General features: G+C 44.2%; 2 protein-coding genes across 8 annotated transcripts in view; one reads left to right on the plus strand and one right to left on the minus strand.

Moving 5' to 3' along the window:
* nr1d1 (nuclear receptor subfamily 1, group d, member 1) lies at nt 1-11633 on the minus strand. Its single transcript, XM_023261733.3, has 8 exons — nt 11329-11633; nt 4159-4404; nt 3942-4030; nt 3547-3691; nt 2671-3422; nt 2357-2542; nt 2058-2268; nt 1-1237 (listed from the first exon to the last, which is right to left on the minus strand). The coding sequence occupies exons 1-8, from the start codon at nt 11615-11617 to the stop codon at nt 1017-1019; spliced, it is 2139 nt and encodes a 712-aa protein (XP_023117501.2). The 5' UTR covers nt 11618-11633; the 3' UTR covers nt 1-1016.
* med15 (mediator complex subunit 15) overlaps nt 10711-15680 on the plus strand; it is a 19861-nt gene continuing 14891 nt past the window's right edge. For 4 of the 7 annotated variants that reach the window (XM_023261708.3, XM_023261714.3, XM_023261722.3 and 1 more), the window contains exon 1: nt 14932-15207. In XM_023261708.3, coding sequence (XP_023117476.2) covers nt 15140-15207 — 68 coding nt within the window. In that variant the 5' untranslated portion in view covers nt 14932-15139. Of the gene's footprint in view, nt 11316-14931; nt 15208-15680 lie in introns of those variants that run through there. The other 3 variants (XM_035944282.2, XM_055005169.1, XM_055005170.1) reach the window with 3 other exon arrangements.

A 15680-nucleotide genomic window follows, 5' to 3' on the forward strand; every position in this document is an offset into this window, starting at 1 on the left:
TTATTCTTCAGTGTATATTTATATATTTATATAATGTCTTTACAACATAAAACAGAATAAAATACATACATCAGAAGGTCTCATTTCCATCAGGTGCAACACTGATACACTCATAATATCTGCACAGGCATATTTTCATATTAACAAACAATAAAGATGCGGAAAACATCTCAGTCCCCAACAGTTCAAGTATCGCTGGATATTTGTGTTTTTGAGTATTTACAGGTTTCATACAGAAGATCTGCTGCATAACGTTGGTATGAGGCACCGCAGCGTCTCATTGGTCGCTGGAGCTGCTGCTTCTGCGTGTGATTGGCTGGTGGTGTTGGAGTCTGAGGCCCTTCCAGCCAATCAGAGTCTGTTTGGAAGTTTCTGGATGTTCCCCAAACAGTCTGGAAGAGTCTGACGTTTCCCGTTTCCTCCAGAGTCAAAGGAGCCGCCGCAAATAAACCAGAATTTAATTTAAAAACTGCAGATCTGTGAGTTCAGCGCAGCTAAAAGAAAAAGATTTGATCCCAAAGTTGGTCAGTTTGTAAATAATTCTGGTTTCTAATAGATTTATGGAAGTTTTCTGCACATGAGGAGGTAAAGGAGACACGATTGTGACGTATGTGACGAGTGATGAAGATTCAGCAATTATCTGCACGACAGTCTTAGTAGAGGCAGAGAACGTATTAAACCACAAATATAGTAAAAATAGGACATATTTACTGTATTCAATCAGAACACATGATGAGTTTTGAGATCATTTTAGTTCAGTCACACAATGAAATATGCTGTAAAAGTTATTTCTACCTGTGGAATTATCAGTGTAGCTAGGCTAGGCTAGCAGTGTTTGAGCTAAGCTAACATTGAGGTTGTAATATTAGCGACTGTTCCTTTAACAGGAGACTCTGGAGCAGCAGCTCTGTGAGCAGACTCTGATTTTGGCGCAAAGCCGTGTGCTGAACAGTGTCAGTCTTTACAGTGTCGACATCACGGCGGCCGGCGAGCGTGGTGATGTCACGGTGAGGTCATCAGGCGTCGATGCGGAAGGACAGCAGCTTCTCAGAGTGCATGTTGTTGAGCGTGCGCAGGTCGGGCAGCTTCAGCAGCAGTTTGGTGAAACGTGGCGAGTCCATGTTGAGGTGGTTGTTGCCAGGGGCGACGGCTGACTTGTTGACCAGCAGGCGCAGAGCTCTGATCAGGTTCTCCTGCAGCTGCTCCACCGACGCCACGTTCTCGATCCCGGACCGGTCTGGAACAGCAGAACACAGATTCAGCTACGGTTAGCTAACTCTCAGAGCTGGTTGCTAACTAGCTAACTCTCAGACCTAGTTGCTAACTAGCTAAATCTCAGCCCTAGTTGCTAACTAGCTAACTCTCAACCCTATTTGCCAATCAGCTAACTCTCAGTGCTGGTTGCTAACTAGCTAACTCTCAGAGCTAGTTGATAATCAGCAAACTCTCAGAGCTGGTTGCTAACTAGCTAACTCTCAGTGCTGGTTGTTAATCAGCTAACTCTCAGATGTGGTTGCTAACTAGCTAACTCTCAGTGCTGGTTGCCAATCAGCTAACTCTCAGAGCTGGTTGCTAATCAGCTAACTCTCAGAGCTGGTTGCTAACTAGCTAACTCTCAGAGCTGGTTGCTAACTAGCTAACGCTCAGAGCTAGTAGATAATCAGCTAACTCTCAGATCTAGTTGCCAATCAGCTAACTCTCAGAGCTAGTAGATAATCAGCTAACTCTCAGATGTGGTTGCTAACTAGCTAACTCTCAGACCTAGTTGCTAACTAGCTAACTCTCAGAGCTGGTTGCTAAATAGTTAATTCTCAGAGCTGGTTGCTAACTAGCTAATTCTCAGACCTAGTTGCCGGTCAGCTAACTCTCAGAGCTGGTTGCTAACCAGCTAACTCTCAGAGCTGGTTGCTAAATAGCTGACTCTGGTTTTGTCTAAATCAGAGACATATTTGGTGAAGTACAGTGACAAATCGACCACCGTTCCAAAGATTGACAGGTGTCATAACAGTGGCTAAGGAGGTGGGGCTTAACAGCAGGTAAATTCAGTTGCTGCTCACCTGCGGACACCAGCACCACGGCGGTGAACAGGCCCAGCTCCTCGGCGTTCAGCTCCAGTGCCGCCAGCTTGTGGCTGAAGTCAAACATGGCTCCCAGCAGCTCGCTCATGCCCATCGCCTTCAGCTCCTCCAGACTGTAGGTGGCGCCGGAGATGAACGTCACCGTCTGCTCCTTCACGTTGAACAGCGTCGCAAAGCGCACCATCAGCACCTGGACAGGAAACAAGCATGTGACTTCTGCACCTCTCAGCATGCACCAATAGAAAGGAATGGCGGTGTGACATCACAGAGTGTCGTACCTCGAAGGTTCCCGCCTTCAGCAGCGTCACCTGGTCGTTCTGCAGCAGAGCGCTGAATCCTGGGATGTGTTTGGCGAACTCCACCACCTCCCTGACGGCCGGTGTGAAGGACAGCGAGAAGTCCTCCCAGATCTGCTGCGGGCTCCTCAGAGGGTCAGCGTGAGGCTGCATGTTCATTGGACACGCCTGTGGAGAGAGGAGCCCACAATCAGCCAATCAGGTTGCAGCTTGCTAAACCCCAAACAGTCATCATCCAATCACAGCTCAGTGCCAACACCACAATGTAAAAATGCTCTCATCAGATTGGTTCTCACCAGAACAATCCCCCTGTGGTTCTTCATTGGACAGTTCTGTTCCTGGGTCACATGATCGGCCAGCCTGTCTCCTCCAATCAGGTTAGTGTTATGCAGGATCCGCCTCCCCCTGCCGTGGTGATGGTTCATGACATTGCGTTCGTTGTTTGGTGACAAGTAGCACCCGGTGCCCAGGTTGTTGTTGTTGTTATGGTGATAGATGGTGTTGAGGCCGTTGGCACGATAACCATTGGGGCAGCGGTTGGGCCCCCAAAGCTCCGCCTCCCCGTTGTGGTGGTGGGCGTGGTTATTCTGTTGCTGCGCGGGATTGGTCAGCTTGTCGTGGGCGTACAGGAAGGTCTCACGGTGAGCGCGGGCGATGGCGGCGACGGTGGAGTCGACACCGGGGCTGGGGGGTGGAGGGGAGGGGGCGGGGCTCTGACAGATTGCGGGTGGGGAGGAGGGGCAGGGGCTCTGACAGAGGGGGGGCGGGGGAGGGGGGGAGGAAGAGAAAGACGACGCCGGAGGGGAGGGGGAGGAGGGGATGAGGGGGAGGGCAGGGGGCTGACGCTGGGCGGCGATGGTGACGCCGGGACATGGCGACGAGGAGGATGAAGAACAAGAGGAGGATGAAGATGCTGAAGATGAAGACGACAGGCTGGCGAGCTGGAAGTCGCTCTGCAGCTGGTTGTTCACCATGTTGTTCATGGCGCTCTGCATCTCTGCCAACATCCGCTGCTTCTCACGCTTCGGGATCCGACCGAAACGAACCGCTGAGGACAGAAGAAAAGGAAGAAGAGGAGGTGTTACTGATTGTAGTCTAAGAAAAAAAACTCTATCACCATCTTTATTTAGTGGATGGCGTACAGACAGACAGGTGTACAGGTGTGTTCTCACCGTCTCGACTCATGCCCACAGACAGACACTTCTTGAAGCGACACTGCTGGCAACGGTTCCTGTTGATCCTCATGATGGTGCAGCTCTCGTTCTTCAGACATTTCTTGTACTGGATGTTCTGCTGGATGCTGCGACGGAAGAAACCCTGCAGAACGACACGGACACGGCAGTCAGAAACACACCTGAACACCTGTCTGAACACCTGAAGACCTGTCTGAGCGTCTGAACACCTGTCTGAACACCTGTCTGAACACCTGAAAGCCTGTCTGAACACCTGTCTGAACACCTCAACACCTGTCGGAACACCTGAACACAACATTAAATCTTTAACGTGGTTCTTTCAGCTTTCAGAACAGAACACGTTAGAATCGGTGCTGATGGAGCTCTTTTCTCACCTTGCAGCCTTCACAGGCGTGGACTCCGTAGTGGAAACCTGAGGCGACATCTCCACAGACCTTACAGAGCAGCACCATCCCATTCAGCTCTGGAACACAGACTGGTGGTTAGCCTAGCTTAGCATCAACAAACAAAAACAGGTCTATTTTTTCCGATTTAACGCAAATACAAGAGCCGAGTTCCTTCATTTCTGAAGCAGACTAACTAGGTTCTTACTGGTCAGACTGGCCACAGACTTGCTGGGCGACGTCCTCAGAGATCCTCCATCGTCGCGGCCTCGAGGAGAACCTCCAGATGAGGAGGAGGCCGACGAGGAACCGTCGTCTCCGGCAGAACCAGAACTGGAGCCACTGCTGAAGAAGGGCGGAGTCAGTGAGGAGGAGGAGTTCTCGCTGTACATGGAGACCGGACTGGTTCTGGTCGGAGAACCTCCACAGGAACCCACGTAGGAGATCACACCTCCTGCAGGAGAGCAGAGGAACCCAGGTCTGAAACACTGATGAACACCTCGAATGACGAGACTCGACCTGACTCAGATCAAACACTGCTCAGCTTGGGACTTTTTGTGGTCGATTTGTGTTTTTGTGGTTGATTTGTGTTTTTGTGGTCAAGTTGTGACTCTTTGTGGTCGATTTATGACTTTTTGTGGTCGATTTGTGTGTTTTTGTGGTCGATTTGTGACTTTTTGTGGTCGATTTGTGACTTTTTATGATCGATTTGTGCGTTTTTGTGGTCGATTTGTGTTTTTTGGTCGATTTGTGTGTTTTTGTGGTCGATTTATGCCTGTTTGTGATTGATTTGTGCTACTTTGTGTTGGGGAAGCTTTACTACTGACAGATGAAGACGTGACTCTGGCTCTGCTGCAGCTGCTGCCAGTACGAAGCTCCGACTGGAAACCAGTGAACGAATGGTTCAGTTCAGTGACCTCACGCTGCTCGGCATGAGGGGGCGGAGCCTCCGCGCGGGTGGGAGGGGTTGTTTGTGCCTGGATGTTTCCGTGTTGCCGTGGTATTGGAGAGGGAGGAAGGGGGAGGGAGGTAGTAAAAGTTCAAAACAAACAGACTTTCTAGGAATTCGAGGAACAGAGAGGGGGAGGGTGAAGGAACAGCCTGTGTGACTTTGAAACACCACGTGTTGTTAGCGTGTATGTAGGAGATATGTGTGTGTTAGTGTGTCTATGTAGATGTGTGTGTGTGCGTGTGTAAATGTGTGTGTGTTAGCGTGTGTATGTAGGAGATGTGTGTGTGTTAGTGTGTCTATGTAGATGTGTGTGTGTTAGTGTGTCTATGTAGATGTGTGTGTGTTAGTGTGTCTATGTAGATTGTGTGTGTGTGTGTGTGTGTTAGTGTGTCTATGTAGATTGTGTGTGTGTGTGTGTGTCTATGTTGGAGAAGTGTGTGTGTTAGTGTGTCTGTGTATTAGATGTGTGTTAGTGTGTCTATGTGTATTATTGTGTGTATGTAGAAGCTGTGTGTGTATGTGTTATTGTGTCTTTGATTTTTGCCTTTCAGTGATCAGTTGTTGTTTTTTGTGTACCTCCATCATCCCGTTGTGTGTCTGTGTGCGTCTGCAGCAGGTTGTGTACACAGTGTGAGGACAGTGAAGCTGAAACATGAGCTGCTAAATCAGTGTCGTGAGTGTGTTACTGTGTGTGTTCCTGCGATGTAGGTGTGACTGTGTTGACGCGACGCTGCAGCTGCACGTGTCAGAGCTGCATGTGACCAAGCCTTTTGTATGAATGACACACGGTCTTAATTCAGTTACACACGCAAACACAGACAGACAGACACACACACAAACACGTCGATGCAGCATTACTCAGGTTGAAACTGATCACAGAAATCTGATTCAGGCAGTTTAAAGTCTCAAAAAGGACAAACAGCTGATTAAGAAACTGAGAAAACTTAATTTCACTGACACCTGATTGCTGTTCAGCTGACAGGAAATCTGTCTCTTTGGATCATTTGTGTCTCTATGGTTGTATTAAACTGATTTTCATGTTCCTCTGTACACTGATATCAGGTGTTGTTCAGGTGTTGTGTGATGTTGTCAACACGTGGTGAGTCTACACATAGTCCCAACTCTGATCCGTTACACATGTGATGTAACACAATGAGGCCAAGACAACAACAACACAACATCCTGCAACACCTGAGACACACAAGACCGAGACTCCTATGAAGTACTCATAGGTGTCTTGGTGGCCACCCTAACTTGTCCTGCTTTAATATATTTAACAAACTGACATTACTTTGTAGAAATCTGTCATCACTTTGGTATTAGAGTCTTTTTTTTTTTTTTGAAAATTATGCTACGAAACTCAAATTAAATTGACCCTGATTCAAGGTTGAAAAGCAAAAATAAGAGAAAACTTTCAAGGACAGTGAATACCTTTATAAGACACTGTAAATACAGCACTATAATGCAGTACTTTAGTGATAAACACCACTGTAACGCAGTATTATAGTATTATACATCACTATAATGCAGTACTTTAGTGATATACTGCACTATAATGTAGTACTTTAGTGATATACAGCACTACAACGCTGTACTAGAGTAAGATACACCACTATAATGTAGTACTATAGTAATATACAGCACTATAATGCAGTACTACAGCAATCTACAGCACATACAACTCTATAATGTAGTACTTTAGTGATATACGGCAATATAATGCAGTATTATAGAAATATACATCACCATAATGCAGTACTATAGTAATATACAGCACTATAATGCAATACTGTAGTAATATACATCACCATAATGCAGGACTATTGTAATATACATCACCATAATGCAGTACTATAGTAATACACAGCACCATAATGCAGTACTATAGTAATATACATCACCATAATGCAGGACTATAGTAATATACATCACTATAATGCAGTACTGTAGTAATATACTGCACTATAATGCAATACTGTAGTAATATACATCACCATAATGCAGGACTATAGTAATATACATCACCATAATGCAGTACTATAGTAATACACAGCACCATAATGCAGTACTATAGTAATATACATACATTAATCCCCAGCAGTACTTCAGCAATCTACAGTACATACAGCTCTATAATGCAATACTGTAGTAATATACTGCACTATAATGCAATACCGTAGTAATATACGTCACCATAATGCAGGACTATAGTAATACACATCACCATAATGCAGTACTTTAGTAATATACATACATTAATCCACAGCAGTACTTCAGCAATCTACAGCACATACAGCTCTATAATGCAGTACTTTAGTGATATACAGCAGTACTACAGTAATCTACAGTACTACTTAAATGTAGTACAGTCACAGTGAATCCTCCCCCTCCTCCCTCCTCCCTCCCTCGTGCAGGAGGCTCGTGTCCTCTGATTGGCCACGCCTCTCTGACACGTGCCTCTCCCACACAGCCGGCTCTGCAACGGGACTGGCTGCTGCTGGCCCCGCCCACCACGACACCTCCTCCTACTGCACGCGTTCTCACGTTCTGCCATTCCTCACACACACACAGACACACATAGAGACACTGATACAGACACACACACAGATACAGACAGACACACACACATACATGAACACAGACACACACATATATGAACACAAAAAACAAATGACTGAAGCACAACTATATCATATACTATATATTATACTGAAGGTACAACATGTTTATATGACTGTTAGTGTCTCTGTAGCTGATGTGTGTGTCTCTTTGTGGTTGTTTTGTGTCTGTGTGTGTCTGTTTTATGTCTTTTTGTGGTTGTTTTGTGTCTCTTTGTGGTTATTTTATGTCTTGTGGTTGTTTTGTGTCTGTGTGTGGCTGTTTTATGACTTTTTGTAGTTGTTTTGTGTTTCTGTGGCTGTTTTGTCTCTGTGGTTGTGTCTCTTTGTAGTTGTTTTGTGTCTGTTTGTGGTTGTTTTGTGTCTCTTTGTGGCTGTTCTATGTCTTTTTGTGGTTGTTTCATGTCTTTTGTGGTTGTCTTGTGTCTCTTTGTGGCTGTCTTGTGTCTTTTTGTGGTTGTCGTATGTCTTTTTGTGGTTGTTTTATGTCTCTTTGTAGCTGTTTTTATTTTATATATTTTAACATTTTCACAAGGGAACATTCTCTTTTGTCATATAGCCGTTGTGTGTTTTATTATCGTTGTGGGTTATTGTGAGCTTTTGTCGGTTGCTCTGAAGCAGTTCATGCAAACAGGCCCAATTCACATTTTGTCCTTAAACGTTTTGCAACATTTGAAACGTCTGCTTCAGATTTGCTTCGTAACTTTCAGGAAACGCAGCAGGTGTGATTGTGGTTTAGTACGTTTCCAGGGCGACGGCATTAATGCAGTTATTCACAGGAGGTGAACATGACTGAGAAGGAGGAGGCGACCTGCTGGTGACACCAGCTAATGAATCTGAATCAGGACAACCTGCTCTCTGAGCTACATCTGCCCTCCATCCACCCCAAGCTCCTCCTCCAGCTCACACAGTATTTAATGGTTCAGTTTGAGGGGAGTTCAGAGATGATCTTCACTGTAATCAATCAGCTGTTTGGTCTCAGAATTGCTCAGGTGTCTTGTTTTGTTCAGTTTACTGTCACAGAGGAAAGAAACCAGACTGAAAACTGAACTAAAGTCACACAAATTTACCACCAAACAACCAGAGAGCCACAAGAAACAACCTGAGGACACAGAACTACCACTGTGAGACTAAAAACAAAACAAATCAACCACAAAGAGACGCACAACACTGTCATAGATGAGAAAAGAAATTTAAAAAACATCCACATTTAACAAGCTGCAATTATCAGATCAAAGGAGTTTAATAGTTGATAACTGATTGATTGATCGCCGCAGCTCCTCCATCACAACTTGCTGTGTGATGCTATGAAACGGAGACCACAACTCCCAAGGTGCATTTCACCCATCAACAGCCAATCACAGCTGCAAATTGTCCTGCTGTGTAGAAACCTGATGAAACACTCAGCACTTTAAATGCTCCTGATCACATGGAGGCGGTAACCATGGAAACAGGCTCCTTCTCCACAGCTGCAGCAGCTGAGGATCATGGGCAATGCAGTGTTTTACATTCCTCCATTTGAAGCTTCTGAGTATTAAATCAGTTTTAGCTGAACAGGATGTAAAAAAAAAAACTGAACAAACAGCAGTTAAACTTAAATCAAGTCATTCATGAGCCCAAAATAAAGTCTGAATTATTAGCGCTGTAAAAAAAAATCTACGTTTTTAACACTTTTAAATATAATTTTTGGAAAAATTTGCTGTTATTTTACAGATTTTGCCTGTTTTTAAAATACAGATGATAATTAGTGACATTAAACAAAAAGGTATTAATGTATATGTGAATTTAAAATGGAAATGTGAAGTGAAAATGATGCTCTAGATTAATGTGAAGATCAATAAATAAATGTCTGAAACCTAAAAATCAGCTGCAGAACAAATTTTCTGATGTACTGAGTCAGACAGACACTGACTCATTCTACAGAGTTTAATTAGTCAGGATTAACTCCACAACGTGACCAAACCCACTCATCTCAGCCTGACCAGTGAAGGAAACCATCAAATCTGCATATTTTATGTTTAAAACTTGATCTGAGTTGGGTTCATTCTGATGATCACAGCAATCAGTACTCTGATTACTTTACGTTTTCCTTCGAGCAGCTCAGGAGACTCTCAGCTGATCATTTATACTTTCAGATTCCATCCTGATCAAATGATGTAACCACCTGGAACTAATTATTTCCTTTTAAAATTGAGTCACTGTTAACCTTCCTGTCATCCTGCGGGTCAAATTGACCCATTTTAAAGTTTGAAAATGGAAGAAAAAAATATATATTTTCACAGTGAAACTTCTGATGTCCACATTTTCAACATTTTTGGGAACTTTTTGAACATTTTTTGGTGGAAAAGAAGAAATGTTAAAAAAGTTTATTAAGAACATTGACAAAAAAATCAACCAAAATCCAGCGAAATTCACTGGATTTTGCTGGATTTTTATGTGAATGTTCTTAAAGAAAATAGAAGTTTTACTGGTATATATGTAATCACTTTAGATATTTTTACTCCTTTTTGGGGGGATTTTTTGTCATTTTTTTGAGAATATTTACAAGAATTGTCTTGCCAAGTTTGGGGGATTTTTTTTTTTAAATAAAACTTTCAAGGGAAACTTTTAAGGAATTATTGGAATTTTCTTCCTGAAGGTTTTGCAAATTTTCAGAAATTTGGGAATTTTTTTTTCTGAATTTTTTGATTTTTTTTTTCAGACAAGGAAACAATATTTTTTGGTGCCCGTAAATGAAGACGGCAGGAGGGTTAACACAAAAAGTGTCACTAAACATCAACACAACGTTCACTAGTTCATACTGCAGGATCGATATTAGACCAGAGGAGATACTGATCACATCTATAATGATCAGCAGCTGGTTATGAGGTCTCTGATTGCCTGAGCAGATATTTAAATATGAGCTACATGACTCATCAATAACTAGATAATAATCCATAATTTACTCTATGTTCAGTGTCCAACATAAAAACATTTTAACTGTGCGCCAAGATCAATCACTGATAATCGATCTGACCAGCAGTTTGATCTGCAGAGAAACAGACAGCAGCATTACGTAATGAGCCCAATCCGTCCGGCAGCCAATCCCAGCCGAGCTCGGTGAAAACAAAGCGCACATGGCCCGGTGTCCCGGTCCATGTGAACCTGCAACGGCCGCTGTGGGCGGGCGAACGCGCAAGCGCCCACGCACACACGTACCAAATCCACCCGACACCGCGCGACCCGCCGACCCGGCGCCGTCATCGTGACCCAGTTCCCCGAAATGCGGGGCGGATTCACGGTGCCGGTCCCCGTGATGACGGCGGACATGTGCGCGCGGCTGAGGGAGAAGAGGAGGGGGGTCCTGAGTCCGAACCACCGCAGAACCTGAACCACCGGGACCAGTTCATACACGTTTTAACTTTCATTATTATGATGCTTGGAATGAGAGCAGACACACCGAGCACCGGACCGGAACCGCTGAAACACCACAGCACAGAGCGTCAGCTCAGTTATCGATTGATCGATCGATTGATTAGGTTTGATGATCAGTGAGGGGCTCGTTCTCCGGTTCTCCAGCTGGTTTTGGTTTCACCTGCTGCAGCATCAACACTCCGTTTATCCAGGAAGGCTTTGTGGTGAGGAGGTCCTGAGGAGTGTCTCGTCCAAACAGGTTCTGAGTCTCTGCAGCAGAACTCGGAAGTGAAAAGTTCCGTTTTCTAACAGAGCCTCAGAACCGGGACCGAGCAGGTGAGCGGTGAGAACGGAACTCAGCTCCAACATTCACACTCAAACCGACCAACCCGCGGACCAAAGGTGAGTTATTTACCTGTACTGCTGTCGTTGTTGTTGTTGTTGTTGTTATTTGTGTCCATGGCGGTGGTCGTCATCCTGATCCCGGTACATTCACGGAGGAGAACCCAACAGAGCTCGGGTCCGGTTCTATTCCATGATCGCGTCTTGCGCTGTTCTGATGTGTGTCCGTCGCACGAGGACTCTGTCATCTGCTGCACGCGCTGCTCTGTGTGGTTCAAACAGGGCGCGCGCGCAGCAGCTCTGATGATGATGATGATGATGCGAGAGCTCGCGAAGCCGCACGCGGCAGAAAACGGGACCATGTGACCGCGGGGAGAGCCTCGTGCCCCAGTGACACAGTTTCCCGCCCTCCTCCGAGCTGCACGCACTCTTTAAATCTCCGAGCACGTGGAGTCGCCTCTGCTCTGTGCTCTGCAGGGGATTGTGGGAAATGGAGGCGGAGGGTGGAGTTATAGTTTTATTGTTTTTGTTGTGTTTAATCAACCTGTGGAACCTAATGTGGTGTTGAAAGTATATTTTAATTTTATTTAATGAATGTATTATTAAGTATAGTAATAATATATTGATGAAAATTCTGCATTATATGATTTTATAAAAACATTTTGATATATTAGCACCCTATAATATTATATATCTATATCTATATCTATCTATCTATCTATCTATCTATCTATCTATCTATCTATCTATCTATCTATCTATCTATCTATCTATCTATCTATCTATCTATCTATCTATCTATCTATCTATCTATCTATCTCTCTCTCTCTCTCTATATATATATATATATATATATATATAAAGAATATGTATTAGTCTATTTTACATTATTAATATCACAACAATTTCTGTATTACTTTTAGTATATTTATAATTATATTACAATATTATGACCAGTTTCACTTGCTGCTGTAATAGCAGAAAATGTTTTTCAGTCTTGCACGATGCAGGTTTTATATTGTTTGTGTGGTTGTTGTTTAGCTGTTGTTAAATGACAAAAATACTTGAAGTCAAACAAATGATGCTGATTCATTAAGACTGTTGTTGGTGTAATGATCAACAATATAGAAAAGAGTCTGATTTAATAATCTAAGTGCTTAATATTGCAACAACAATAAAGATATTGGATTGAATCGAATCATTCAGTCACACAAATATTAACCATTTGTCTGGTTTTACTGCCCTGCATTGGTTTGTTCTATCTGTCACACAGTTTTTCCACAGCAGGTTTGTATTTCACACACTGAGCTTTAAAAACACTGTCAGGTCAGAAGAGCAACAAAATGATGATCTGAGACTCACCTCAGCTGTGTTTAAGACAGGTTTATTTTGTGACGTGCACAACAACCTAAAAGACACTAAAAAGACCAAAAACAGACAAACAAATATTTAAAAAAATGCACAATAAGACACGACATAACTACAAAGTACCTCAAAGAGAGAAAATGAACAAACCCGCAGAGACACAAAATTACCTCAAAGTGACATAAACGACCACATAAAGACATAAGAATCACCACAAAGACATACACAACCACAATAAAACACAAAACGACCACAAAGGGACATAAAGTCCTCACAAGACAAGAGATACAAAATGGTTTCAGAGACAAAACAGTAACACAAAACAACCGAAAAGACACAAAAAACCCAAAACAGGCAAAGAAATTGAAAAAACACAATAAGACACAACATAGCTACAAACCAACAGAAAGAGAGAAAATGAACAAAACCACAAAGAGACACAAAAAGATATAAAATCACCACAGAAACACAAAACAGCTACAATGATACACAATATATCCCCAAACAGACAAAAACAAATACAAACACACACAAAACCATCACAACAAGAAGAAGAAAACAACAAAAACAGACCAAACATGACCCCACAGCAACTTAAGCCGCGATTCCACAAGCATCTACTCGGCGCGGTACGGTTCGCCACTATTGTATCTGACTCGGCTCGTCTCGGTTTAGTGGTTTTTCCATATAGCCTCATCGTGGGTGGAGTCGTCATAGCGCAGCGAAAGTCCCTTAACGTCATTTGCGTGCGACACAAACGCAACATAACGGAGACGATGGTTCACCTGCTGCTCGGTCTGTGGCTTTCTGTCAGATTCAAAGTAATAGAAGAGTCGGAGAAAGCTGAGAGCGGCGAGTCGAAACACTCAGGAGACACTCAGGAGAGTTTAGGAGGCGATGCAGCAGCATCAAGCTGAAGACAAGAGGATATGAACGAGACGACATATGAGGGTAAGCTAATGCTAGTTCGCTAGCTATCGTGTATCAGCTTTCATCAGGCGTTCCTGAGCTGGCTGCTGCAGAGTTTGCATTTACACCTGCCTGAATTCTTGGTCGTTGGTCTCGCTGTTCTGATCATGCTTGCAGGCATTTACACCTGCAATAATAATAATGCGAAAATCAACCATGGTCTCTGTTTACCGTGTCTTACCGGTAATAAGACGTTGCTGTTGACAGTGTCGGTGTCCGAGCTGGTACTGGTGTCGAAGCTGGTGCTGGAGAGGAGCCGCTGCTGGTGGTGGAGAGGAGTCAGGGGAGCTGGGGGCTCCGCGACGGAGGTGGAGTAGGCTTCGCATGTGGAAAGGGATTCTTGAACAGAAATAATCATTCACCCTAAGTACACGAAAAATACGACATTGTAACTTGTGAAAAAAATAAACCTGTACGACCACTAGCTTAGTTCGTCATGCAGACTGATGTATTAGCTTCTGAGAGCTAAACGTTAGAAACAGCAGCACGAAATACAAGCAGAGCACGGAGCTAGCGCTGATGGCTAACTAGCTAGCACCGATGGCTAACTAGCTAGCACTGATGGCTAACTAGATAGCTTATTGTCTGCTACAGGAGACAACAACGTTACTTTCTAAATATACTTGTTTGCTTAAAAGAAGCTTGCCACCAATGGGATAAATGATGTAAAAGTTTCTTGAAGTCACAAAACACTCACCGTCCTCGAACGTCTCCAACATGCAGCAGCTGAGTCTCCCTCTTGTTGCTGGCGGTGCGGTGCCAGTCAATAGCTCCCATTAAACCTCTTCCAACACCTCATGGTTGACCCACCCCGGCCGTTGTGGTCCTTGGTGGACCAATAGTCATTTTTGAACTTTTTCAGCTTCTCCCTACACTGCTTCATTGTCCTCTTTATATACAGTCTACTGTATATGTGAGCGGCCATCCGCTCAGAGACTTCCTGATAAACTTTCTATGTCCAGCTCCCTCTGTATTCTTTGGTCCACCACCAAAGACAGAAAAGTCTCGACCTCTTCATTCACCCACGGTACAGGTCTGGCTGTCATATTAAAATTATGAAGACAGAGAGGTCTGTGAAGAGCAATGCGCACCGTCGCTGTTTAGTTTTTTTTAAATGCCGGTTTTGTTTTCGTGCTGGAGTCGCTCTCGTGTGTCGTCACTCCCTGTCCAATCAGTGGGCTGCACTCCTGTCCAATCAGTGGCCTGCACTATGTAGACGTCACATCTCGGCTCACTTCATCTCGGTTGGAACCTCAGCCGAGGAGGTACGGAAAATCGTACCTGATACCATGCACTAATCCATATGGAAACGCTCGCAAACAAAGACGAGCCGAGCAGCACCGCGCCGAGTAGGTGCTTGTGGAATCGCGGCTATGGAATGGCTTCACAGACTCAAAGCTGCAGTGCGGTTGTTTGTTCGTCCAGCAGGAGGCGCCACCGTCCGTCAACAGTAATGCAGCAGCGCCATTTCCCCCGCAGCTGAAGAAGAAGGAGCGGAGCGAAAACATCCAACAGTTCCACCTCAAACCCTCCTGAGACGGATTCCTGCCATGGAGGTCCCCGGACCGGACAGCGACTGGAGGAGCCCGCAGTTCCGACAGAAAGTCGTGGCTCAGATGTGAGAAATGTTGCTTAAACGTCGCCTCTTTCTCGCTAAGTCACTGTTCGTGTTAGCCGAATGGGCTTAGCTAACATTAGCCTAGCTCGGATGAGCGTCAGCTCAAACCGTGCGTGGAAAACAGCAATTTAAGAGCATTTATTAGAACAGTGAAGATGGCCTGGGTCCACAGACGGGTCTGTATCCACACCACGAACCGCCCGGGTACTCTCTTTAATTCGGCGTCAATGAAATGTTCAGAATAACGCTCAAGCGGAAATTTCTGTCAAGTTTCATTATTAGCCGCTAAAGCTAATCACTTAATACGCGGTTACAATTAACTCTCCTTCTAGCTTTGGCTGGATAGCATCACCACAATAACCCTTTAATATCACTTTATATAAACACTTGTAATATTTTACAGTTTTATATGTGTATATAAAACAACGTAATGCGGTTTTACTAACTTAAACAGGACTGAATGTGCTAATTTA

Source organism: Amphiprion ocellaris, chromosome 19 (assembly GCF_022539595.1).
Source record: "Amphiprion ocellaris isolate individual 3 ecotype Okinawa chromosome 19, ASM2253959v1, whole genome shotgun sequence".
NCBI classification, from domain to species: domain Eukaryota; kingdom Metazoa; phylum Chordata; class Actinopteri; family Pomacentridae; genus Amphiprion; species Amphiprion ocellaris.